General features: G+C 48.8%; 1 protein-coding gene across 5 annotated transcripts in view; it reads left to right on the top strand.

The window, feature by feature from the left end:
• The window catches only part of LOC144149703 (sulfotransferase 1B1-like), a 229,386-nt gene that overhangs the window by 104,102 nt on the left and 97,425 nt on the right, over positions 1-27,859 (top strand). The window contains exon 1 of one of the 5 annotated variants that reach the window (XM_077681355.1): positions 141-440. The exons of 3 other annotated variants lie outside the window; for them this stretch is intronic. In XM_077681355.1, the coding sequence (XP_077537481.1) occupies positions 370-440 (71 nt within the window). In that variant the 5' untranslated portion in view covers positions 141-369. Of the gene's footprint in view, positions 1-140; positions 441-21,481; positions 21,629-27,859 lie in introns of those variants that run through there. One more of the 5 variants, XM_077681356.1, reaches the window with a different exon arrangement.

Genomic DNA, 27,859 nt, shown 5'->3' with positions numbered 1-27,859 from the left:
CATCTCTCCGAGGGCTCCCCGTGTTCCCTCCCCGCCTCGCTCTTTCCTTATCAGCTCCTCTCCTCCTCCTCCCCATCCTCCTTCGCGTTCGGAAGATGCGGATGCCCGGCTCGCGTTCGCCTGTATAAAAAAGGACCGGCTTGGCGTAACCTCTGGTCACTCGGTCGGTGGGGTGGCGGCGAAGCAGGTGAGTCCGTGTGCGTGTGAGTGCTCCGAGGACGGACTGGCGCGTGTCGGAGTTGTCGCCGTCATCGGCCTGGTGTGCCGTGAACAGTGGCTGTGATTTGATACCCACACCGTCCTTTGTCGGGAGTGGTCAAGCGGTTGGTGAACGGACCCGGGTTGTTTCCGTGAGCCGGACTCTGCGCTATGGGAATCGTTGCTGTTTGCGAGCGGACGCTGGTCGGCTTGCAGCTGTGGCTGATCCACTTCTTGACCAGGTATGCACGCTGAAGAGACATTCCTCGCTCTCGGCTCTCTGTGTGTACTTTTTTTTTATATTTTCTGACTCGTTCGTGGAAAAATCTCTCGGTGCACGTTTTCCGTGAGGCTGCATAAAGCATGGCGCGTTAAGGAAGTCCACCTTGCTTCCTTTTCTCTTGTTTCCTCGGCACTTCGGTTACTGCCCTGTACCATTAGTTTATGTAGACACGCTTAAAGCGCTTTCATAATAGCCTACGTAATTAAATACTTGAAGAGGTGTATCTGTGTAATTGGTTTAAACAAGTTGTCAGCCGCTATCCAAACCGCGAGAAGGAAAGTGGGCGCAGACTTAGTGTGGGCTGGGGTGCACTCGGCAAGCACCCTGATGTAATCAACACTAGGCCGTCTCTTTCCTTAAAAAAGATGACATATAAGCAATGAATCCTGCCGGTGACGACTTGCGGGAGAGAAACTTGACGACTTACTATATATATATATATATATATATATATATATATATATATATATATATATATATATATATATATATATAGACTGAAAAGATAAAAACTCACACAGAGCGAGAAAAAAATAAGGTTAGTAGAGACAGAGACAAACGAGAAAGACTTAGAAACTAAAAATAAGTTTACTGACGTTTCAGGGAGAGGACTCCCTTTCTTCAGAAGAAAGGGAGTCCTCTCCCTGAAACGTCAGTAAACTTATTTTTATTTTCTAAGTCTTTCTCGTTTGTCTCTGTCTCTACTAACCTTATATATATATATATATATATATATATATATATATATATATATATATATATATATATATATATATATATATATTGTGAGCATCCTTGGGCAATCTACCGGCAGCGGTTGGCACAGTCGTTCTTGGTGTCGGATCATCGGACTGCTATCAGTGCTTCCTCTTCATCTGTACATTATCATCATCATTAGCGAACGTGCTCTAGCACTTCGTCCTCATCTCTGTGAATACTCATCATCATGGTGTGTACTCGGGCGTGCCCTGCTCGAGCCTCCGAATAAACGGTCGCCCAGAACATCGGCCTCTCCGGTGAACCTTGTCCTCAATATATATATCCTTGAAAAAAAAACTTGCGTCGTTCTAACAAAGGATGGAAAGAAGAATAAGGAAGTAACGCTTAGATATTGGAGCGTCTTGGATTCGGGAGCAAACTCACGTTGAGGACGTCCTAGTTCCACTTAAGAGAATGGGCCACCAGCGTAGCGGAGTGGCTGTAGTGAGACGGGATTAGAAGTGGGAAGCGACTGATGGGTCTACAGAGTGATGGGGTGAGGAAATGTGGCTGCAAATGATTGATTGGTCGATTGATTGACTGACAGAGGTGTTATAACGCGCCGAAGGAAGGAAAGAAGCAAACTTAATTTTCCTAAGCACCCTTAGTCCAGGGCGCCGTCTTGGGAAGCTGTGGCCATGGCTTCCTCCGCTCTGGACGTCAGCAGGAGCTGTGTCGCAGCACTGGGGTCAGCCAGACTTTCCTCCCAGGATGCCAGAGTTGGATTCGGAATGCGGGTCAACTTTGGATGTCGATCGCTCCTGGGCTATGAAGCGCGCCGTAGTGGAGGGCTCCGGATTAATTTCCAACCTCCCGGGGATGTTCGACGCGCTCCCGAATCTCCACACGCGGGGGATGTTTTCGCTTTTCACCTTCACAAAGGGAGCAGCCAGCGCAGCCGGGAATCGAACCCGCGACCTCGTGATCAGCAGCGCAATGTCTTAGCCATTGAGCCACCGCGGCGGGTGGACACAGATGGACTGGGGCAGCATGGGACAGGAGCAGTTGGAGGTCTCTGGCAGATTCCTTCCTCGTACAGTAAGATTCTGACGATGATGATCACTGAGCTCTTTCGATTTGCTTCGTTTGGGTTCGCAACTCAAATGCAAATTTGTACATTCTTGTGCTGCGACCACATCCGAGCCAGAAAGGCTCCCCCGGTGGAAGCATCTTGAATAGCTCTTCCCGCTTTCAATGCTCTTTATTATTATTACCAGCATCATTATCATCAAGTTTTAACAACGTCTCATAAACCTTCATGTTCTTTGTCCCCTTCATTGTGAAGCTGCCTCGGCGGCCCTGCTTAGAGCCCGCTAGCTGATGTTTCGGCGACCCTTCAACGTCATTGCTACGACCACGCGGATAACTGAGAACCTTTGTTCCGCGATATCGACCTCCAAAATATTGCGTACGCGTTCAGGTCGCTGCTAGTTTCTTAGTAATAAGCCTGCTGTTCACTGATGACAACGGTTAAAAAGAGAGAGAGAGAGAGAGACAGAGAAACCAAAGACGGTTCAGGCTACCGGACTACAGGTTGTCTCCACTGAATGCGGAACTCTGCTCTATTGTGGGCGCATTCCATTGCAGTGAGCCATATCGCCTTGGTCAGCTCGCTTTCTCCGACTCCTCATGCCGCAGACGCCCGATCCTGTTGTCTCACTTGTCTTATTGCCCACGCAAGACATTGCGGACACTGTCTTACCTAAAGCGGCAGAGTGTTGTAGCGAGGCTTTCCGCGCCCAACGAAATTGCGTAACGATAGCGTTTCTGGCGTGAATGGATTGAGTGAGGAAAGGAAAGCAGCAGCAGCGTCAGGTTCAGGGCTTTGTGCTTCTCCTTCTGCTGCAGGTCATCTCTGTCCTCTTTGCTTCGGGACGTCTTCTCGTTGTCTTCTTCTTATCTCGTCCTCGTTTAAATTGTAGATCGCGTGTACTGGCGCGGTAACACTGGCGGAAAGGCGGGTGTGTAACGGGTTTCGGGATACACCAGCTGGAGTGGGCGCTGCTTCAGGCTCGAGTGCAAACACTTGAAAGTTTGCGAGGCCTTTTCCCACACCCTTCCTTGTCCCCCGCCGGGTGCTTTCTGGGCACTTTTTTGCTGCTTATGCTGCAACGGATCTCCGCTGCGGGGTGCATAACTATAGAGGCAGAGGCCGCTGAGCCTTCCTGATACGGCGCACGTGGCCGCTGGTCTGAAGCCGGCTCGTGGTGTCGCTTTTACCAGCAGGGACTTAAAATGTATCGCCCGCATTGAAGGCGTGATGTGTGCAATACGAAAAATCGGGCTGTTTCTTTTTTTTTTTTTTTTTTTTTGCGGCGGTTCAGTACGTTGAGCTTACATTTCGAAGTTATGCCTTCTCTGTGCATACAAGTGCCGTGCTTTGGAAAAACAAAAGCCGTTCAAGCAAAGAATTAGTCAAAATGCCGACGTCACTCTAGCCTAAGCCCGGCGGCAGTCGTTGCGGGAAATTGCGGCATTCATCACTTCAAGCTGTGCTTATTCCGGTGCCCAGGTATCCCCCGGCTCCTCGGGGCGGCTGTCTTGTCGCTAATACGAGTGTTTGCTCTTCATTTCCCATTTCACTTTTCTTCTGCCGTCGTAATCGAAATTCCCGCTAGTAATATTACAAAAATCCTTTCGGCTAATACAAACGGCTGACAACTGCCGCGAATACGAACATTATCGCATGCGTTGACCTCCGCATCTGCTAATAGGCCTAGATTATCCCGAACTCTAGAAGCTGCCAGAAATGATTGACACCCAGGCCAGCTGACATTATTCTACAGAGAACCTGATAAAATACCAATAAAAGTGGCATTACAAAATGAATGACAAATGCGATTTGACACTACCACTTATTTTACGAGCCTATTGACCGGGGCGGTATGCCGACGAGTGCAAGAAGCGATACACGCTTGTTCATTCCTCATTTGCAATTCGAGAGGAGGCTGCGATGGATTACGAGCGACGGATTTGTCATTTGCACTAAAACGTGGTCCAATACTATGCACAACACCTGCCGAGAAGAACTTTCGCCAGGTTATGCAGTCATTTGTGTTATTCAGTGCGTCGTCGTATAATTCGTTTTGGTGTAGTTTGTATAGAACACGAGTAAGCAGACGTCTCCTATGCCTTTCCTCCGAGGCGGCGTGAATTATAGCATCTTCGATAAACCGCACCGGTGCGCACCATCTGTTGTCGATAAACCGGAGCGCACGGCCGCGGGTCAACTCGACGGTGCGCCGGGGTTCAATCCGATGCATCGCGGACGACGCCGGCGGAGTGGCTTGCTCCGCCATCTGCTGCAGCGATGGCGCATCGACGCACTTAGCTCCCAACCCGACGTCCAAACAGCAGTCGTCCAGCTGGCGGAAGACGCCGCCAGGGCCCATGGGTTCCTGACCGCCGTCTGAAGGGACGAGGACACTGCCACTCCCAAGCAGTGACTCCGTCTTAACAGAGACGACTATAATAAAGTGCAACAAGGTCGAGAACTGGGCCAGTTGGTATACATTCATTCTGAGGGAGCAGCGCAAACTAGACAGGACAAAAGGGGTACGACACAGGGTAAAGCGCTCGTGTTGTGTCCTACCTCTTTTGTCCTGTCTAGTTTGCGCTGCTCCCTCAGAATGACTATAATAAAGTTTTTTCGTCATCATCATCATCGACGCACTCGTATGAAGGCGGAACGAGATGTATATTGCTGCTGACAAGGATGAGTTGCTTGCGGATGCATCGGGCAACGATGCGAGGGGCTCAGAACTGGCGCTGTCACGGCCAGCGATTGTAAATGACGCGGAAGAAGGCTGCATGCGTGGCCAGCCAGTTGGAGCTTTGCATTTGTTTCATTAGATTGAATTACGCGTACAATTACTGGAATGTCCACACCACGAAGACCTACATGCTTTGCCGTAGCGGAAGGGCGGAATATCAAGGACACTCGCGTTACGACTGTCAGAACGAAGATGAGAAGCTTGTAGGTAGCTGTTTTGTGGAAACGGTGGAAGTACGTTGTCGCGCAACTGCGATGGATATGGGTTTTGTGTGCATATAATTATTGGCTTTCAATAAATACCCTTTGTAGTAGCGCTGTGCCATATTACGCTGCTTTATTGCCACTTGTAAACGTATTTATAAGTTGCTTTCGTAGCTTAAGAGATGGCGCTTGGGTAGAAGAAGTGCTCAGTTCGTCCTCGATCAACGCAGCGCGCCGGTGCGCACCGTCGCGGGGCACTGTGCACCGCGCCGGTTTTGGGGGCAATTCCGGTGCGTGTTTATCGAGGACGCTATAAGCAAGTGCAGCTGGGCGTAATAACAGAGTCCTCGTGTCGGCCAAATGCGCTTCGATTTTGTCTTCTTCGCGGGATATGCGCATTAAATTAAGAGCTGCGGAACATTTGCGAGACAGTTGCTTTTCCTGAATGCTGTGAAGAACACGGAGAAATACCGAGGAGGGCGGGAGAGAACCATACACAGCTTCGCTCTAAACAATCGGTCGTCGTTTCCGTAGAAGTGGACGGAGCCCGTTGCGCATGTCGGGACGCAAGTGTACACATCTGAGAGGCATTACAGAGGCATATTCTGGTTGAAAACTGCCTATTCAAAAGGTTTCTGAAGGATGAGGGGGGCCAGCCACTGGTCCCTGTTGTGACGAACAGGGGGGCAAGAAAGGACTAAAAAAAATGTGTGCAAACAAATTATTCAAATTAAAGAGAGCAACTTAGGGATGGTGCCCTACTCGACGTAACTTTCCGTTCGTTTTTGTTAATTTTTTTCCTTAGCGACATTACAAAATGGGTGGCCGTCGTGGTTCATGCGCATACATCGAAGTTGGTGCCTAGCTTAACTATGGGACCTACTAATTATCGACCCACGGGCTTAAAGGGACCCAGAAAAGCTTTGTGAAGGTGACAATCAAATGCATTCAGGTGGTGGAATACATAAAGGGAGATTTTTGAGCCACGTGTGAGCCCCATACGTTGTACGAATAATTTGTAAGCAATTTTTGAAGATCGCCTTTCTCAGCCGATGAGCGCGCCTCCGCAGCGAGCCGGCCGCGGCTGACGCAACGGCGAGGCGCCCCCCTGATTCGACCGATCGTCGATCGCCGGATTGGCTTCCGGTTGCTCTTCCTCCTTCCTGCGCGATCCCCAGGCAAAGGCGGGTCTGCAGCGATTGATGCGTGTCTAGGCGCAGGAATGTAGCTAGCGGAGAACGGAAGTCGAGCGTCGCGATGTCACATGGCTATTCCCAGTGTTTCCAGCTGCTTTGAAAGAAGCAGAGAGGGAGGAGGAATCGGTCGGCAAGGGGGGAGAGGTGCACTTAATTGCTTCTTGCGCAGCTAATACTGAACGTAGATCAATAATTCCAACGGGATTGGATCGCTATATTGGTACTACGCGACAATAAAGGCCTTTTGTAACGTTTAAGAAAGGCTATTCTGGGTCCCTTTAAAGAGCATCGTGTACCAATACAAAAATTTTTAAGGACACATCAAAGTGTTCCTAACGTCCTAGTTTTGCTTTTTCTAAAATGTCTTTTCTGTACTGGAATAAAAGCGAACAAGAACATTTTGGTTTATCCAGCTTTCACTAAATGGCACTAGCTGTCTAGCAAGCAAGAACTTTATTTTACTTCTTCAGTGCAAAAGCGACATATCTCTAAAATAAGCGAACTTGGCCGTTGTGAACATTGGATATGTATTCGTGAAGCTTTTTGGTGCCAGGTGGTTTTTAAGGGCATGGGTTCATGAACTAGGGAGTCCCATATGGACGTTAACGTAAGTCCCCCTTAAGGGAAGCAAATCGGTAGTGACTATCTTATGATGGGCAGAGTTAGTGGCTTCATCCGTTTACTCCTCCGCTCTTGCCGACCAGGACCCCACCCCCGGGTAGGCCAGTGCTAGCTGGTGCTCGCATACGTCAGCGAACAAGTACAGGCGCACTTGCCGAATACGTTTTCGGCCAAGCCGAGTCAGCGGCGAGCGGCGTCTTCCCTCCTCCTCCTCGCAAATAGTCTCACGACCGGCTTCTCAACGCGCCGAACGCCCTCTTTCTCCCGGAGAGACTCGCTTCGTCTGCTAACTCGGCGTCGGTGCGGAAAAGCCCGCTTACCGCCGAGGCGCCTCTTATCCGTACTTAGCCAGGGAAGCAGTTGGCGGGCCGTATCTGCGTATTGTAATGGAAACGAGCGCCGTCCCACGAACAGATGTTCTGCTCCCTGGCCGTTTATTGGAGTCAAATGCGATTCACGTTCGAGGGCGCGTTCTAGTACCCGGAGTTGGAATAGCGATCTTTCGACGGGACGGTTCGTTGACAAGGCAATCTCTTATCTACTCACACGCCACTCCTACGCTAGATACGGCTTTTGGAGTACGCGGCGTTGTTTGCGCGGGAGAGCGTCTCCCAGTGCACCGGCTGTCGTACCTTTGCACTGGTTGTACGATGCCCGCCGCGTCACTGATACCTTCGGAGGTGTTTTTTTTTTTTTTTTTTGCAGCTATGCAATATCCAACCATGCAAAAAGATGCTTAACTCTCTAACTTTTATCGAAAGTAAGAACTTGGAGGTCTCCTACGGTTCACGGGGAGCACGAGAAAAATAGCAGTTTGGATATCAAATGCAGGATAGTATCCCGGACTAATTTTGCGAAGTGGAGTTAGTCGGGGGAATGGATGAGATAAGTTAAGGAATTACGTAGTAACTTCGCGGGAAAAGTGTCGAGGGGAATGTAGCTTTTTTTTTCTGAATAGGACAGGCATGGCCACAAAAACAATGTGTTCAATGGTGTCCTGAATTTGAAAATGTATCTTGTTTAGGACGGGGGGCACCCTCAAAGGATACGTTCTCCCGCCGTGGTGGCTCAGTGGCTAAGGCGTTGTGCTTCTGAGCCCGAGGTCGCGGGTTCGCCGCGGCGGCCGCTTTTCTGATGAGGGCGAAAAGCGAAAACGCCCGTGGACACGAGATTTCGCCGCACGTTAAAGATCCCCTTCAGGTGGCCAAAATTAATCCGGAGCCCTCCACTACGGCGCACCTCATCGCCTGCGTTGCCTCGCCGCGTCAAACCCTGCAAACGAATCAAATGAAATCAAAAGGATACATTCAACAGTGGCAGGTATTTCGCATTTAGGAACTACTCCTTGTTTTGGTGAAAAACGACAAAAACGCTGACTAGGATACTCGCTTATGCGAAATTTGTGCGCAGCGCGAACGCCAGCCTTCTCGGTCACAGCGCATAGCTGCTGCGTATGAGGAAGTGATCGCGTGATGAGCGAACACACGGGGGCGCGCGCTACTCTGCCTTTATCTCGCAGCGCATCGCCGCCGCCGAGCATGTTGCAAATTGTGTTCGAACCCCTGCGCAAATGTCACGTGGTTCCGATGAGCCACGCAACGGGGAGGACGACGAAGGACCGACGTACGTAAAGCACGCAGCGCGTGCTCCGCTTCTGTGCTTTTTGTGAATTTGACAGGACAGGACGCTTGCTTTTAAATGCAGAGCATTTCAGTAACTCAGAATGTCACCCGCGTTGACGACGTCCGTCGTAGTCCGCACCGTCGTTGTCCGCACCCCTCCCCCTACACTATATAAAAAAATACTATCCGGCGCCTGGTTTCGATCCGTCGACCCTGCGGGCGGAACGCAATGTACATGGTGCTCTTCCCACTGCGCCACAAAGCCGACACAGAATGGGAGGCTACGAACGCGCCTTATATCCTTGACTCATTCAAACTACGTCAAGAAGCTGCTGATACAACGCATTCACTACCACCAACTCCCCAAACACTAAACGTTAACGCAATACACCCACCCCCTGTGCGACGCATTTACTCGAGTCCCCCTCGCGGATAGATGTTATGGATGCCAGATTTTGCGTCTCCTTTCTCGGGCTCCGCTAGACGCGGTTTTCACACACGTGTCTGGCACGGCCTCGGCATAGCGCCCTTCCCCCTCACACATTTGCACGGCGACTACATGAAACTAGAGTCGCGGGCGCCTAAGGGCTGCACGCGGAAACATTTTGCTTTGAAGGGAGGTTTGTCAGTGTATTAGTTGTCTTAGGTGGACTTGCGGGAAGCAAGAGTATGACGGCGGAACTTAAAGCCGGCAGATGATTTTCCATGAGGCCAGAAAGTCTTTTCGGCGCTGGTGGCTGAAGGCGCGGTGTTCGTCAGAATCATATTCACAGTCTGAAAGCGTCCAGGTAGTGCGCAATAGTGAGTGATGCATGTGCCGCCGAATGGGCTGCCTCACTCCTGGTGATTCCGGCATGACGGTGACGTCGATGTTCGCTTAACCCTGTGATGCCCAACGTATCCTATAAGATACGCCATATTTCGTTTCTTATTTACTCTCACCTTGGCCTTTCGACCGCCACGAAATGCCCACCGTATCATTTCTGATGCCTCCCATGTGTTTTTAAGAAAACTATAGTTCGATAACTGGCCGCATGGTGTACCAAATACTGTTTGCAAGATGGATTCCTCGCCCATTAGCGCGCCCGGCGTGTCTACAGCTACTTTCAATGGGTATATGATACATTATATACGTACTTTATATGTGGACAAACAGATACCTACAAATAAATCGGTATATTATACTTTATATACCTACAATATATATACAATATATATATATATATATATATATATATATATATATATATATATATATATACTTTTTTTACGCTTTTACATGATACATTATGTAATTTCAAAAACTCGGGAGAAATATGCTTTTCTTCGCGTTTCTTTTTTTTGAGTCACAAATTATATTTTATAAAAAGTTTGAATTTTTGTTTATTGTTTTTCTTATTTGGGCAATAAAGAGTTAATGAAGGATTCTCTTAATTTCTTGGATCTCCTTGTACACTTGTACGTTCAGTTGACGACATTCCTGGAAAGCTTCCTCACTGTGACGTCATCGTGATGAGTGAAGCCTATTGAGAGTCGCCTTTTCATTGGTCCGGGGAAGTCACGTTACCGTTCGGACTTCATATTTCTAGCAGAAACAAGGCCTATTCTCAGCCGTCACGCGAGCGTTGTCTGGCACCGACTATACGCGTGAATGTGTACCTGCTTGAATGGGAAAAAGAATGGTATGTTATGACTATGTAAATAACTGACAGGATGATACATTTATGTCCGAAAAGGCCACCGCTGTATCCTTTGTGTACCTCAATCATAGCGTATTTTTAAGTATAAAGTTCGACGTAGCATTAAAAAGCTGTAGCCCAGGGATCTCCATTACGGCTTCGTAGAAAATACCTCCATTGCATTGGCTCCGGGCACTGCTTTGAGCAGGATGCGATTACAATTTCCTAGTGCGAAGTATTTATTGTGCCCATCGATCAACGCGTGGCTTCCGCCGTTATCCCGATGTGGTCGTGTACGCTCCGCGGCTGTAGTGAATGAACGTTTATTTTGAGTGGGTGAATAAACGTTTACTTCGGGGTCACGATACTACGTAGAATTTCGTCCGAGCGCTGCACTTCGTGGAACAAGTGCGACGTACCAGCTTAGGCAGTATTTCACTTCGACACCTGTCAATGGTTTGTTAGTAAAGGTCGCTTCCTGTCGGGGCAGCGGGGGGTAATGTTTACGTTACCGTGCGTCCGTTGGCGGTACCTTGGCGCGTGTTCCTCTCCGCTGTCACAGTCCATGCGCCGCCTACCGCCAAACTTCGACAACATATAACACTTTTGCCTTAAACTCCCGGGTAAAACCCGACCGAGATGGACGAACACAGTCGGCTGGTGTTTTTATTCAATTTTTACGTTATTCTTTGCTCTGCGCGAAAGTGAGATTTCGCGAAAAGCCAATTCGCCCAGACCTTCACGCCTCTGCTGGTTTGTAAGCTCTTTGGGATTGCGCCCCGACCTCTTCGACTACCAGTGTGGTTATTAAGTAAATATGTCAAATTTCGGTCTGTACGTCCAAGTCTCGTGGCTCGATTGATGGTCTGTGGCTCACAAGAAAAAGAAAACATTTCGCTTCGGCTACGAAAGTATCGCACCACACCAGACAAAAAGCATGCCGTTGCTGCAGCAGGCGCGTGTCCATCTTACACATAGCATGATGCGTACGTACACTGGTAGTAGATTAATGATGGGAAGTCTACACCCCCTCTCAGAAACTGAGTTCAGCGCTGTGAAAGTTACGGAGCGCGCAGCGGCCGGTGGTGTCCCTAAGCATCGCCGTGTAGTGCACTCGTTTTAGTGACGGAATCAAGCAACATAACGTGCAGTGGTGTATACATATTGATGGACTGTAAAACGAACTACGCGGCGTTTTTTCTTTTTTTTCCCCCGCTTCTCACTGGCTTCAGTGCTACAGTGGGCTTTTTTTTTACTTTCTGCCTAGGGAAGCAGTGCCTCGCTTGGAATGTTTCTTGCTTTGGGGGAAGTAAGCTTGCTAGATGGCTCTGTAGGGTGACCAGCCCCTTGCTTGCAAATGCTCATAAGACACGTTCCGATGCTGGACAATTTTTAGCCAGTGTCACGACGCGTGCGCTACCGCCATGGAGAACCGACCTCTCCAATTTTTCCGGTGATACTTTCCCGCAGGGCGCTGAAGCGTGCTCAGAAGCAGCCTCTACAAACTCTCGTTGTGTATGTGGACGTTATGCTTTTGTAACAAGACATGCAAGAATATATGAAATCTAGAGCCTCAATTACCTTCCGTAGGTTATGGCGTTCAGGGAAGCAACACTATATCGCGTAGCCCTTAGTTAACAGCTGTGACCGGAGGCTATTTCATCACGTATGCCAGTCGAAGCCGCTCGCCCCGAGGCGTCCCTTTTCCAGTCTTCAGGCGTGTCACCGTGAACGTTCGGTTACTTTTAAAGGAGCCATGAAGAGAAAATGCAACTTCATTTAATTTGAAAGAACTAGGATTCAGTATCTCACTCAGCTCCATTACAGCCACAAAAGATGTTTTTAACGAAAAAGAAAGCAAGAAGTATTTAAAAACTATCAAATTTTGCGCCACCGTGATGTGTTATGAGCAAGAATGACGTCATACGGGCCAACAATAAAACATAATTTTCAGTGCGTTAACTGCACGTTAGCATTCAAGTGATGCGGTCAAATGGAACTAGAGGCCCCATTACAGACGTCCAGTCATCTGTCGTCACGACAGGTCAGTTAGGCGGCCGCCAATCGCACAAACCAGGTTCGGTGACGTCATAGAAAAGTTGCGGGAAATTGGCTAGGGGGTCGCCTTGGCTTCACACGTTTTCTTTAACATCTCCGTTATTTGTTCAAAGATTGCGATGATATTGGCATCATTGTTATCGGGCCTAAGCAGTCTTTCTAATAAACCCAACTTGTATTTTGTCTTCATGGCTCCTTTAAAGCAGCGCTTTCTACCGAGCGTACACCGAGGCTGTCTGTGTCTAACAACCACCCATACCCGCTTCGCACGTGTTTAGCGGCGTCCCTTGCAGAGGTCTCTCATGATTTGTTTTCTCTTTTATGCGTGCCTTGCCGGATAATTTTAACTTTGCCGCTTCCGGCGGTAAATGTGGGGACATAAAACGATGACAATGTCCTCCGTAGCGTGCGTTCTTTCCGCATTCCAAATGATTCGATTCACTCACGAGATGGTTCTGTGTGTGTGTGTGTTTGTGTGTGTGTGTGTGTGTGTGTGTGTGTGTGTTTGTTTGTTTGTGTGTGTGTGTGTGTGTTTGTTTGTTTGTGTGTGCGTGCGTGCGTGCGTGTGTGTGGGGGGGGGGGGGGGGGGGCATAACACACCGTGCGTACCGTCCGGTCGCTCTTTGATATTGTGTGGCTGACTCTGTTTGTAAAATGTATAATACGGTGATTTTGAACCATCTGCTAGCGTTGTAAACAGAGCTGAAGGAAATGAGGGTGTCGTTTGAGATGGGAATTTCCGCAGCTAACTGCGATTGTCGGGCGTTAGCACTGAATCCCGGAGTCTCATTGCACCCGGGAAATGTGTTTTGATACGGTGTACGGTAACGAAACAACGTCCGCCCACGTGTCGCTCCACTTAGCACTCACCACTTATTTCTGCTTTTTCCTGCATTGCCCGAACGTCATTCGTTTTTGTTTGCCGTCGCGGGTCTATCCAGGTCACGTCAGAGTATAAAGTCTGAAAAAGGAGACACGCGAAGCGAGACACGTTCCTATTCCCACGATATAAGCCTTGCCGTACGTGTTCTAGAATTGAACCTTGGAATGAGAAAAGGCCGGGCGAGTTCTCGCGCAGTTAGGAGTGAATCATAAATCCTCTTCAACTCTGATTCTAACACCGAGTTCTAGAACACAAAGCTCTTTTTTTTTGTGTTTTAACCCTAACTTGCTCGCCGCTCAAGTTCGCCTACCATATGGTGCGCCTTGTCAACACATATGTACTGTTTTTCAATGAAAGATTTGCTTCTGAAACTGCGCTCGTTTGTGTTCTCTCTTGTCCTCGCGCTGTTCCGCAGTTCTAATCTCACCATGAGTGTTTTTACAACGGCGATAATGTGGTTCCACATCGCAAGTGCGAGAAATGGCGTTATTCCGTGGGGCTATGCCTAAGTTTAAACGAACTTCGGAGAGGAGTGAGTCTGCTTGAAAAGAATAAAATAAGCTCTTCAATATACTGTAACGATGTAACGACGAAGTGGTTGTTGGAACATACAGCTGTGGTGGTGAAGAGGAACTATTGACGAAAAATAAGCTTGGAGCGGCGTGCAGACTGCCCGGGTTTCGTCGCACGGCTGACATCATGAAAGTAGTGCAAAGACGTCGGTTGTCATCTTCCGTGGCTCCGATTACTTCTGTCCTTCCCCAACGTAACAATAGACCGCTTAATGATCTTTCTTACGTGTCTTGTACTTGGCATTTTAGGGCAACCTTTGTGCTATATTTGTGTCGCAGTAAAGTGTCTCACAGAAGGAGTGTATCATTAGTACACCACGAGAAGCACATAAAATTTCCGGAGAGAATTAATAACTCGGAAATTGAAAATTAAATGCCTTAACCAAGGTTAACGAAGCGAATCCAAAACTCAACAAGACCAATCCAAGCTTTTGCTGGGCTTGGGTTTTTTTTTTTGTTATTTGGTGTCTCTCTTGTTTTTGATTGTGTGATCCACAAGCTTACTCGAGACTGTTGGAAGGAGAGCGACGAACTCGCTTACTCGTTACTAATAAGCATGCACTGCCTGCCCCTTCATGATGTTGTTACTCCAGACAGACTGTTTCACTCCTACGGGCAAAAACGAGACAGAAAATACTCTTTTTTTACGCTGACACGCCCACATTTTTTGGGGGGCTTATTTTGAAGAGGCCCGAGTTATGATTCGTTTATGCAGCGTCGTATCTTCGACAGTATCACGTGCGAAACGGCCGCTGCTTCGATCTCGCCGTGAGTTCGCTGTCCAAAAGGCTTGCGAATGTTTCAAAAGGATGACCATTGTTAGGTTAGGGAAATGTGAAAATATTGGCATGTCTGCGCGTCACGAGATTCTTAAGTGGTACGCATAGGCTAAACCGTTCCAAACCACTGAGTCTACTGGCGCGCATCGTAAATATAAGAGCGTTCGGCAAAACAGAAAAAATCCTTATTATTTATTTTTTATTGCAAATACCTGCAGCGCCAACATAGCAAAATTTTAGGGAGATCCGATGCTTTCAAGTGTCAAGCAACACAATGTGGCATCACGGCAATAGAACGACTGGGTAAAAGAACACGACAGAGCGCAAATGACAACTACGTGCTGGGTAACGAAGTCATCAATGACAGTGTGAAAATCACTCGCAGTAACCACGTCACCGGAGAGAACCTTCCATTCATCAATTGTGGTGGGGGAAAAACAGCATAGATATTAATACGGCAATAATGCGGTAGAATTTTTCTTGGCTTATCCTGTCCTATTTCAAGCAAAAAATAAGTCCAGTCATAACCAAGCAGAATGCGAACACGGAAATGTGCACCATAATACGCAAAATCAATTAATATAGATCGTGAAGATAAAATAATGTATTTGTAGCGGTTTATTTGGAACTCCTCATGTACCAACTGTGTTATTGTAATTAAGCCGTGCGTCAATTTGACTGGCATGGAAAGAATTCGTTCTTTTTGTGTGTTCGGATTCACATTGTCGTGAACACGCTTCATTTGTCCGTGACTTTGTGCGTAACTGACCGCAGCAACATTCTTTTAATAAAAAGTATACTGAAGGTGGTTTTTAATGACAACAAGGTAAGGAGCGGGGTCGAAGACAGGGGAGATTCAAAAATGTACGAGCAAGATATATTCGAGTTATTCTAACAGAAGTGGGAAGAACGGGCCACGACAGGCTGCGTGCGAGCGCTGGGAACGCGGGAAAATTGAATCGAATCGAGCAAACAAACTTCAATTGCATTCAATATGAGGCTACAGAGAGAGAGAGAGAGAGGTGACGAGGCAGGGGCAGTAGAAAGACTATTGTCTTTCGACGGCATTTGCATGCAAGCAAACACTTTCGAGGCCAAGTTTTCGACCCGTTTTGGGGCAATTGGCGACTACAGGTGGTCTCTTCTTAAATTTAAAGCGACACTGAAGTCAGAATACAAGTGGCTCGCGATCAATATTTTGGCTCACTGAGAGCACGAATGTAGCACTCTTAGTGGTGTCTTTTGTAAAATAAGCTAGAAAATAGCGAAAACGCGTAGACAGGTGTCGCCGCCCGTGGCTGTGCCACGCCACATACAACCGGAGGTGGTTGAAATTGCGTGACAGCTTCGAGTGTCAAGCAATATAATATGGCATCACGGCAATAGAACGATTGAGTAAAAGAACACGTCCGAGCGCATTCGTGTACCGTACTTATTAGAATATAAACCGAGGTTTTTTTCCAAAATCCGTAGTCTCAAAGTCATGCACCGCCTTATATTCGAAGCTCCGTTTTTATTATTTTTTTTATTTTTAATTTCCAAACTCCGCCCTCGCCTCATAATCGTGACCGCCTTTTATTCTAATAAACACGGTAGTGCCATGTTTGAAGGCCAAAGAACAGAAAGTAAGTCAGAAACAGTGTCATGGGAGTGCAGTCGATAGACCCAAACGCGAACAAGCTCCTTTCGGTTTCGGCGCAATACGACGTGCAATACTCTGCCTGATAACGGTGTCACCCTTGTACACTACAGTGCGTGCATGGCCACTTTTATCATGACCCTCCGCGTGCTCTTGCTGCGCTAAAAAAACACGGGAATGCTGATTTTGGCTGAAGTCAGTGTGCCAAGGAAATCCCATCGTTATAACCGATAATTGTTATAAGCGGGTTGCGAAATAAAAAGACGGAACAGACCTCAAAACATTTTATTCCCATGCCAGCAAGGTTGTGCTACTACTAATTTGCGGGAAAAAAGCCACAGTCGGTCGTCTTTGTTTGCCGCGTGTGAAGCTCGCGAAAATCCAAGAGCATCTACAGGTGCTTCACCTAGCTGAGGTAAATGTCCTTGGCGGAAACAAAGTCCCCGAGGGACTGTGTCACGCAATGGGCCTTTTACGAAGACCCCACCTGAGTAGGCTGCACAACCGCGTCGTTGAGTTATCCCTGTTGCAGTTTTGGGGCACAATATAATCGGATTCAATCGTTATATCCGATATCGTGGCACTGCAGCATTGTAATAAGCTGCTTATTTTACCATAGAAATAATACAAAACTTGGCGGTGCCATAGCTGTTTATCGTTATATCCGATATATTGTTAGAAACGGTATTGTTATAAGTGGACTCGACTGTATTTTCAAGCGCGCGGAACGTCTGGCGTACGCAACACCGTCACTATAGCTGCCACTGGATGGTGCTACAGGTCCACGCTTGTGGCGATACCTCTATGCGAGTAGGCCTGCTGCGCGCTAGCGGTTGGTTCGACAACGCCAACCCTTTATTCAACAAAGCGCCAGTGCTGGTCGCGGGTCCCATTGGGGAACAGTGTGCTGAGTGGTCCGGAGTCTGTATAGGCGTTTCCTAGTCAGCACAGCCAAGCGACGCATGGCGCCATCTAGGGGCATGTTTGAAGCTATGTCCACGTGCGTGTGGCCCTCAATTTATTATCTCAAGACCGCTTGGCCTCGTAGTGTAGTAGTTCCGCTCCTGCGAAGCAAACATCCTAACCTGGGTTCAAATTCCGCTGGCGATTTTTTTTTTCCTTTTTTAAGGGTTTGTTATATTTGAATATAAGCATTTGTTATCACGCATATAATCTATTTATGAGATTTTTATGCATTATAAATGGGAATTTGGGTATTTGCGTTGCCTTTTGGTCATTTTGGGCTACTGCTTCTTGTACGTTTTTGCGGGTTTGCGCCTTTTACGTCGGTTTCGGCGATTTCTGTTGAATAGTTTTCCACACCGAGGTTTTCAATTATTGCAGGTTTGTTTTGGCTGTTATAATTTATTTCAGTTCGGCTGGGTTGGTATGGTTTAGGTACGGTTATGTTGTGATATAACCCCCATAAGCGAGCTAAGGTGACGGCTGGCTGTACTGACTAGGAAACGCATATACGCGTCCGGAGCAGCAAAGAACGTGGCAGTTCGAGGAAGAACGGCTGATGTAACCGAAACTGACAGAACCGTTTGGTACGTGGTAGCGTTGTATTCAATTGCTTCTACACTGCTGCCTCGCTTGATTCTGGTTTAGAACGACGCGAACAGCGGCTGTTGGCGTCGTGGAATCGCTACGATGGAAATGAGGGAGAGAAATGTGTTGGTTAATTGGCGGCTTATGAGCATTTGAGACATCTTTCGGCACCGAATCAACGCTAAAGTAGCTATGGGGAGGCGAGACTTTCGTTTCAAACTAACTTGACAATTACCTTCAGTGTCCTTTTAATAAACCACGTGATTTTCGCGCATGCAAAAGTCGCCTAATCTTTTCTGTCGCGCAGTTAAAATTGATCAGTTTGCAGCCACTCGCTAAAGAAAGTGTGATCCTCAAATGAGCATTACGCGGAGGGTATTTTTTTACAGCAAACTAAAAGTACCAAAGCTTGACTTAGTTGGTTAGATATTATTTCTTGAAAAAAAAAAAAGCACTGAAAACGTAGAAGTAGAGGGCAACTACGAGCGCTGACGAATAGCTAAGGAAATTTTATTGGATTTGACAACATATAAAGGAAAGCAGCGGTGTTTTGTTAAGATGGTGCGAGGAGGAAAAGAACCCGAGATAGGTGCAAGGGCTAAAAAACAGCAAACACCTCAAGCCAACACAGGTGATATCTGAAAAATCAGCAAAATTAGTTGTCTTTAGCTGCGAACATAGCCATTTCCCGCTGAAAAGTGCCACCGAAAGCGAACTCGCACAATCAGCCCCTCTAATGCGAATGGCGGATGCCTCGTATATCCCACGCGGTCGGGCATCTTGGTATCGTTTCAAGTTGCGTTTTTCATCGATTTTAAATCGATTGTGCGGTTTAAAGGGAGCCTGCAACACTTATTTTCACTTTTTTTTTTGAAATCCTAAATGCTTGCAGAATATAGTCGCCCAACCCAACCAGTACTTGGATTAGGGAGTCGCAAAGTACCTCAGCCAAAAAGTACTGCTCCACGCTCGTCAGATAACTCACTCAAAAGATTTTTCTCCCTTTCCCGGTCTCGACGTTCTTCGACGGCCCGAATTACGTCAGTGAGGCCATGTAGCGGCTATTGGCCGGTTTTCCTTCAGTTGCACCAAAGAACGTTTTTCGATGGCCACTTTAAAAACAAAGCCACAAAAACAAAGCAGGAAGGGAAGGCGTATGGTGCGACGAGCAAATCACGCAGCGCCGCTCCGTGCTGGCGATAACTGCAGCTTTCGCGGCGCTTCCAGACGCGAAGGAAAGAGCGAAAGTGGTTATCGAAAGTGTTGCAGGGTCCCTTTAACGCGCCGATGCAACGCAGGCGATGAGGCGCGCCCTAGTGGAGGGCTCCGGATTGATTTGGACCGCCTGCAGGGGATCTTTACCGTGCGCCGAAATGTCGCACACACTAGGGGGGCGTTCTCGCTTTTCACCTTCACCAGAAAAGCGGCCGTACGCCGCGGCCGGTAATCGAACCCGCGACCTCGTGCTCAGCAGCACAACACCTTAGCCACTGAGCCACCGCCGTGGGTCTCTGCACAGTGTAATGCGAGATTGCTTCCAGTTGTCGCGCGCATGGCGTGCACGTTCCCTCCGAGACGGTCGTTGACGCATTTCCCGCCGAATGTCCACGGTGTTTTTCAAGCGAACGAAAAGGGCACCTCCCTGTGATGGTCGTGTGATTATTTCACGTGGAGATTTTCGTACGCTTGTCTGCTGTAGCAATTACACGGGAGCGAGTTCAGGCACGGGAAGATACGCTCCAAAGGTCAGAGGACACCACGTCGAACTTTTCAAAACTCGGGCTTTAATAAACAGGTAGAGCCTTGCCCTGTCGAGTAAGGTCACACTTCTGATAAGTTCACATCAATACACTGAGACGGGCAACGTCCTCTGTGTACACTGGATTTAGTTTACATTTTTAATTGATGGCAAGTGATAAGTTGGAATTAGGCAAATTGTATAGCCCTGAAGTACCCGCATGGGCTTGAAATCAGAGTGTGTTAACAAAATGTGAAGAAATACTTTTTTGCGCTGAGTACAGGCGCTGTATATGTCCGTATAACCGTGCGTTTTTTGGGGCTGTAGCTACCCGTGCAGTCCATTTTATTAGCATTTAACGCATGAACATTTCACGTTCGTAGGGCATGTCTACGACATCGGGCTATCAGTCAATCATGGCGCAATACAAATCAATGTCACCAATCCAGTTTGACACAGCCCGTTGATGCAGTTCGATTGCGATGCATTTTTAATTATGGCGCCTTGAACTGCGTATTGAATGGACAAGTCCCGGTCGGCGCTGTATGTTGGAGTGAAACGGCGCCTAAATTCTTGTTGGCCGCAAACGCGGTTTCCACGTGATCGGCGGCTGACTCTCCATGTGTACGTGGCGTCTGCCTCTTGCGTGTTTGAGATGTTCGCGTGGTCTGCTCCCGGCCGGCCCATATGGAGGCGCCCTCTGTGAATTCCGCCAGTAGACATTAACGATTTAGTATTCGCAACTCATGCGAAGTACCTCGGTGTCCCCTGATTTCATTACTAACCACCCTCTGGCTGTATATACCAGTGCGGTTTGAAAGCAGTGGCTTTTGCGAACTGCTATCACAAGTTACCTCGAATTATGTCGTAACAGCTGCTGGTTAAGCGCCAGGTGCTCGCTACCACCCCAGCACAGGGGTAGGCGCGGGTGCAAGAAGGTGAGAGTAGAGGCATTTTTTTTTACCTGAACTGGCTGAACTGGTGCAAGCAGTGCAGCATATGTTCATTTTTTTTTACTAATTGATATCCTCAGTAGCACTCTGCACTGTTCTGCACGACACTGCACTAATCTGCTCCAGTTCAGGAAAAAAAAATGCCCCAAGTAGCGAGGGCTGCTCGCCGAGTAAAGGACGCCACGCCGAGATGATGTGTGGCCCCATCGCGATGACCTTCCCCTCGTGGGGAGGGTCATAGTCGTCCGCCGGATGACCAAATAGTCCTTTCACTCACTCCCACACGTAGACACATTAATTTAAATACGGTACTTCTTGCAGGACTTCTTTACTCCGCGATTCGATCTAGCATACAACGGATGCGTGTAAGGGAATGCTGAAGAGCAAGTACTTCTACCAAACCAAATATTACTTCGCGTTACACGACGACAGTGGAAGAGGAATTCTGCCAGCCCTTGTTTTTGGGCGCTTGTTTGTACTGAAGCGCCAGTAAACAACGGGCGCTTCCATATTTCCCTCCCGCATTTTCAAAACGAATGCGGCCCCTCTTCCATGCCAACTCTCCAATCAAACTTCTAATGTCCCGTCACTGATGTCCACTTTGGAGCTGCAGGCGACGCGCACGGCCGTACTTCGCAAGGACAAATTCCTCAACCCTGCCATACGCCGCGTTTTGTAGCGGTATAAAAATCCAACGACGGCTAATTAGCTAAGCCCTGCCTGTAGTGGAGAGCGAGTCGCCGGAGTCCGTGTTTATGACAGCTGCTCTCGTTTCGTGGTCTATAACGAGCACCTTCCTGCAGCTGCGAGCTGCACTGCAGTTCAGCGGGCGATTATCCGCAGTGGGTGAAAACGAAAACGTTGACGAGCCCCTCCCCCTCCGTCGGCTTTTCGTTGAGGTTGCACCCCCCGAAGCGACCTCTGGCGCTCGCTTATAAAAGCCCCGCGCTCCGGTGGAACGTCCCTTCCTCATCCGCCATCATCTGTCCTCATCCCGGGGTCGTCGTCGTCTGTCGGAGTACGCGTCGTCCGCCTCGGCAGTGCATCGCGATGGGAGTGATGTCGCTCTACCGGAGGATCCTGACTCAGATCAACATACTCCTCATCCATCTATCGCTGAGGTTGGTTCGCTTTTTCGACGACGAATCGTGTTTGCGGTGAAATCTCGCGGCTGGCTGATCCGAAACATCGGGTAACTCCAACGGCGCGCAAGCGAGACGTCGCATCTTCGAAGGACTGCTTTTCCGGCGGGCGAAGCGAGAACTGCGGGGCCATGCTGTTCGCAGAAAATAAGCTCGGTAATTTGTGTTAGTAATGTTAAGGGTGCCATGAAGAGAAAATACAACTTCGTTTAATTTGAAAGAACTAGGATTCAGTATCTCACTCAGCTCCATTACAGCCACAAAAGATGTTTTTAACGAAAAAGAAAGCAAGAAGTATTTAAAAACTATCAAATTTTGCGCCACCGTGACGTGTTATGAGCAAGAGTGACGTCATACGGGCCAACAATAAAACATAATTTTCAGTGCGTTAACTGCACGTTGGCATTCAAGTGATGGGGTCAAATGGAACTAGAGGCCCCATTACAGACGTCCAGTCATCTGTCGTCGCGACAGGTGAGTTAGGCGGCCGCCAATCGCACAAACCAGGTTCGGTGACGCCATAGAAAAGTTGCGGGAAATTGGCTAGGGGGTCGCGACTGCTTCACACGTTTTCTTTAATATCTCCGTTATTTGTTCGAAGATTGCGATGATATTGGCATCATTGTTATCGGGACTAAGCAGTCTTTCTAATAAACCCAAGTTGTATTTTGTCTTCGTGGCTCCTGTAAGTGTCCTGGGGGCATAAAGGGGCCCTGCCCGGCCAGTGAGGCTGAGGCGTTGCAAGGGGTCAGTTTTGTTGGGTGTATTGTCGATATCGCGTTGACTTTCGCTGGCGTCGTCGCAGTAGTAGTTTGCAAGGACTTTGTTTTGAACGGCGTGAAAGATTGAAGTATCCCTTGCAATGTCTAATTCTGCCCATTTTGCAAAAGTACCGTCCAGCACGTTAGAACACTGCACAACGGATATCGCTTAGCGCTGTCACAACGATAAAGATGAAATAAGAGGGGATATCCCGCCCACCCCCTTGTTCAAGCTTCTACTCTTCTGCGTGTTGAATGGAGCCTTTTTGAAAGCCTACTCTAGCCTCGTTCGACCTGAATTCAATTCGAAGTGCGATTGAACGACTTTCATTCATATATCCACGTCGTAAGTTGTGATAGAACTACACTCCCCCCCCACCCCCTCCCCTCCCTTAGCGCATAGGTGAAAATATTACTTCTGTACGGGCGGGTTTCGAATTCGAACGAATAAAAGGCTACGTTGCCACGCTCCCGGAAGCCCCATGTAATACAAGGCAGGACGTCTTTTTTCTCGTTCCTCTTCCCGTTAAAGGTTCGCAGAGTTTAACCCGCCACTGCAGCCACGGGAATCCAGTCCGCGATCCCTTAATAACGGCGTCTGAATGGCGTTTATTACCATCGTGTCAGTGAACCGCCCGTATGGCGTGCTTTACGGCTAGCTGCGGCTTCCGACAGGCGAACGTTTAATGGTATCAGTCGCGTGGGCGGCGATCAGCCTCGATGGAGCTACGGCTGCTGACTTTAGAGCGCAAACGTAGTCCCTGGGTCTATGTCGGCTGCCAAATATTATTAGTTGTGGACTCACAGACCCATACGGGGCCTGTTTGTCGTTGGAGGGGTCATGAGTTTCGTTCATTGAAAAGTCTGCTCTTTCATGGCAAAAAGGATACCACTTTTATAGAGAAGATTTAAGATTACGAACCAGTGGCGACTCCCCCGCAACTTTCCGGCAACTTCGCTATGACGTCACAGAATATCGCTCGTGCAATTGGCGGCCGCCGACAACAGCCACCACCAAGAAACTTGACTGGAAGTTGGGCCTCCAGTTTCGTTTGATCGCATCCCCTGAACGCTATCGTGTTGGCCCTTTGTACATCACTCCTGCCCACAATACGTCACTGAAGCGCGAAATTTAAAAAAAAACATCTCCCCGCGAGGGGGACTCGAGTAAATGCGTCGCATAGGGGGTGGGTGTATTGCGTTAACGTTTAGTGTTTGGGGAGTTGGTGGTAGTGAATGCGTTGTATCAGCAGCTTGTTGACGTAGTTTGAATGAGTCAAGGATATAAGGCGCGTTCGTAGCCTCCCTTTCTGTGTCGGCTTTGTGGCGCAGTGGGTAGAGCAGCATGTACTTCGCGTTCCGCCCACAGGTAGTGAATGCGTTGTATCAGCAGCTTGTTGACATAGTTTGAATGAGTCAAGGATATAAGGCGCGTTCGTAGCCTCCCATTCTGTGTCGGCTTTGTGGCGCAGTGGGTAGAGCAGCATGTACCTGGCGTTCCGCCCACAGGTAGTGAATGCGTTGTATCAGCAGCTTGTTGACGTAGTTTGAATGAGTCAAGGATATAAGGCGCGTTCGTAGCCTCCCATTCTGTGTCGGCTTTGTGGCGCAGTGGGTAGAGCACCCTGTACCTTGCTTTCCGCCCGCAGGGTCGTGGGATCGAAACCAGGCGCCGATAAGTATTATTTTGTTATATAGTGTAGGGGGAGGGGTGCGGACCTGTTGTTGAGAGCGAGGAGGGTAGCGTGATGCGGGAGAGGAGGAATGGGGGAGAGGGCGCGCCTGCGCGCTGAGCTGTTACGGACGGACGGCGGAAGCTACATGTGAGTTAAAGAAATGCTCTGCATTTAATATTTCCAGCATTCCATACGTGTTTTGAGTTAAAGAAACACATTTCCTGGCTGGAACGGAGCTTAGGTGCCAAAGGTATGAAATTCTAGAGTTGCATTTTGTCTTAATGGAAGGTTCTGGTGCGGAGAGACGTGTTGTTTTTAGGCGCGAAGCCGCTTAGTGGCTGAGGCTGTTGGCGTCGCCTGTCATCGTCGTAATCGTCGCATGTAGTCACGGTGCTAAAGCACCGGGACACTCGTTTACGCCTCGCTTTGAAACGCTGCGTAACGCGTACTAAAACAAAAAAAAAACACCGAGACACTCGTTTACGCCTCGCGCTAGAGAGCTTCGTGCTTCAATGACACGAGCCTTTTACAGCAGAGCTGTACACCTTACCCCCCCAACGGTTTCATCTCCGTTGGCAAAAACGCCAAGGCGCCACTTATACACTGCATGCTTCTCCCTTCCTCAGGTTTCACGTTAGTGGAGATGCCCCGGGATATTCTTTTTTTTCGTTAAAGGGCATGTCGTACACATGTTCCTTCGTCCGTGCGAGCCCTCATCCTGCCATTGTGCTCTGGATCTCATCCGTTCATGCGACGCATTGTTTTTATATGCGAAGCTTATTCACGCACACTTTCATACAGTAATCCCTCGATACAACGAAGTCAGCGGGACGGCGAAAATTTTCGTTATAAGTGGTATTTCGATGTAAGCAACCACGCAAGAAAATCTAAATAAGTTGAGCTTTAATTGCGCCACAACTGCGAGGAACCAAAACACAATGTATTCCCTGAAGCAAATCTTTATTCAGGTGTTGTAAAGGCCGTGAGCTTTGGCTGTTTCAAGTTCTTGCCGGGTGCAAGCAACCCCTGCTCCCATTTGACCATGAATTGCACGAGGCTGTGGTAGCCGCCCATGCATCAAAAGTTATTTCACAGCAGGCATCAGCACTCCCGCGTCTGCACCATAGTTGGCGCTTCACGTGGTTCTTCGTCCTCGTCGGAGCCGCCAACAACAGTGTCAATTGTCTCCACATCCGACGTTGGGGCGACCAGAGGAGCCGCAGCGTCAGCCAACGCAAATGTCTCGAAGTCACCCTCTACCTCTTGGCCAGTAATTTGTATGAACAGCCTCATGCAGATCGCTGCAAGTCCAGTCCTCATTAAGCTGGTTGTTGTCAGGGTCGCTGACAAGGGTGCGGGAAAAGCCGGCGTGCCAAAAGCAGTTGGCTACCTTCGAAGGTGCAAGTTCTTTCCATGAAATGTTTAGCAAATCGATGCAAATCGATGTTGTATCTCTTGCGGGCGTCATACGCTGTGAGCATGCGCCTCAAAAGAGCCTTGCGGTACAGCTCCTGGGTGGTTTAAATGACGCCCTGATCCATCGGTTGCAGTATTGCGGTTGTGTTTGCAGGGAAAAATTCAGAAGTGATCGCCGTGAGGTTGTCGATCTTCCCGTGGCTCTGGCAATTGTCAGTTTTGAAAACCACTTGCAGATTCTTTGCGTCGAACCGTCTATCCATAAGACGGTTGCGTGGGTACACAGCGCAATCATGCAGACTATATCATTGTGGGTACACAGCGCCATACTGAACACCGACTGGTATTGCACTAGGGACTGTGCAAGATGACTGGGCAATTCTTCCCCGAGGGGTGCAGCCGCAAAGTTTGCAAATCAAGTGTTTTTCGGCGCCCCCTTGTCGACGACACTGCTAATTCTGCGGTTCGAGTGTCGGTGTTCGCGCACCGTCAGGTCAACGACATTCACCAGCGTCTAGGAACAAAATTCAGTGACCCTACCCCGCACTTCGACTATTTGTCTTAAGTCGGATGGCGCGAATCGAGCATGACCGGCTCGAAAAATTCGCCGGGGAAGCACCAACTTCCCTTGACCCGCCATTTTACAGCCTGACTCGCCGCTGGGTCGCCGGCGCTCGGCGACGCCCACGCTCGCTATTTCGCTCTAAGCGGGTCAAGATCTTAGTGCGCTTCGAGTAAAGCGGCCTAAAATGCATGCGTTTGGGTTGGGGCCACAAGAAATTTCGAATAAAGCGACATTTCGAGTAAAGCGATTTTGTTATAACGAGGGATTACTGTACTAACATATGCTAGAGGAGCTCATTGCAGTGTATACGTGAGCTGCATTTCTGTAAGCATGGTATCGCGCGACCGTGGGGATGGGTTTCAGTTCCGCTTTGCATGTGATTTTGCTTTGCATGTGATTTTGCTTTGCATGCGGCTGCAAAAGCTCTGGCATTGTTGTCACATGGCGACTTGAAGTTCCTCTGCAAACCCAAGGCACTAAGCGCACACATGAAAGGCCAACCAGAAAAAAATATTTCCTGTTCTGTTGCTGTCATTGTCTGCACTGTAACTTTATGTGCTGTTCGGCTTATGCAACGTCATAGCAATAACTTTCATTGATCGTAGAGATTGGTAAGAATAATCGTCATCGGCTTCATTATCATTGTCGTCTTCGTCTGCACACCGTCTTCACTTGCGTCGTCGTCATCGACAAGCATAAAGTTTCCGCCAGTTGCCTTGCTTGCTTTTAAGAACGGTGGCGTTGTAGTCGCCCAGCCCACCTGCCGCCTTTAAAAACAGCCGTGGGTGGAGCTTCAGCAAAATTCCACAGGCCTCGCTCTAACGCTCATGCTCTAAACGACATCACTGCTTTCAGCTAAGCATGATTTACGTACACGCAGCATTTGGTTGCGCCTATACTAGTACGGCAGAACAGTCTTAGTTCCCCCCGACGACTTGCAACGGCGCCTGGCTCCCTGTCAAGTTGCTTACTGCAGCGTTTAGCCCAGGAAACCATTCCTAATTGCACGTGTGTGTGTGTGTGTGTGTGTGTGTGTGTGTGTGTGTGTGTGTGTGTGTGTGTGTGTGTGTGTGTGTGTGTGTGTGTGTGTGTGTGTGTGTGTGTGTGTGTGTGTGTGTGTGTGTGTGTGTGTGTGTGTGTGTGTGTGTGTGTGTGTGTGTGTGTGTGTGTGTGTGTGTGTGTGTGTGTGTGTGTGTGTGTGTGTGTGTGTGTGTGTGTGTGTGTGTGTGTGTGTGTGTGTGTGTGTGTGTGTGTGTGTGTGTGTGTGTGTGTGTGTGTGTGTGTGTGTGTGTGTGTGTGTGTGTGTGTGTGTGTGTGTGTGTGTGTGTGTGTGTGTGTGTGTGTGTGTGTGTGTGTGTGTGTGTGTGTGTGTGTGTGTGTGTGTGTGTGTGTGTGTGTGTGTGTGTGTGTGTGTGTGTGTGTGTGTGTGTGTGTGTGTGTGTGTGTGTGTGTGTGTGTGTGTGTGTGTGTGTGCGTGCGTGCGTGCGTGCGTGCGTGCGTGCGTGCGTGCGTGCGTGCGTGCGTGCGTGCGTGCGTGCGTGCGTGCGTGCGTGCGTGCCTGCCTGCCTGCCTGCCTGCCTGCCTGCCTGCCTGCCTGCCTGCCTGCCTGCCTGCCTGCCTGCCTGCCTGCCTGCCTGCCTGCCTGCCTGCCTGCCTGCCTGCCTGCCTGCCTGCCTGCCTGCCTGCCTGCCTGCCTGCCTGCCTGCCTGCCTGCGTGTGTGTGTGTGTGTGTGTGTGTGTGTGTGTGTGTGTGTGTGTGTGTGTGTGTGTGTGTGTGTGTGTGTGTGTGTGT

This window comes from Haemaphysalis longicornis, unplaced genomic scaffold, assembly GCF_048455015.1.
Source record: "Haemaphysalis longicornis isolate Haplotype H1 unplaced genomic scaffold, Haemaphysalis longicornis Haplotype H1 scaffold_8, whole genome shotgun sequence".
Lineage (NCBI taxonomy): Eukaryota > Metazoa > Arthropoda > Arachnida > Ixodida > Ixodidae > Haemaphysalis > Haemaphysalis longicornis.
Note: the sequence above shows the minus strand (reverse complement) of the source record. Positions and strands in the feature narration are given on the sequence as shown.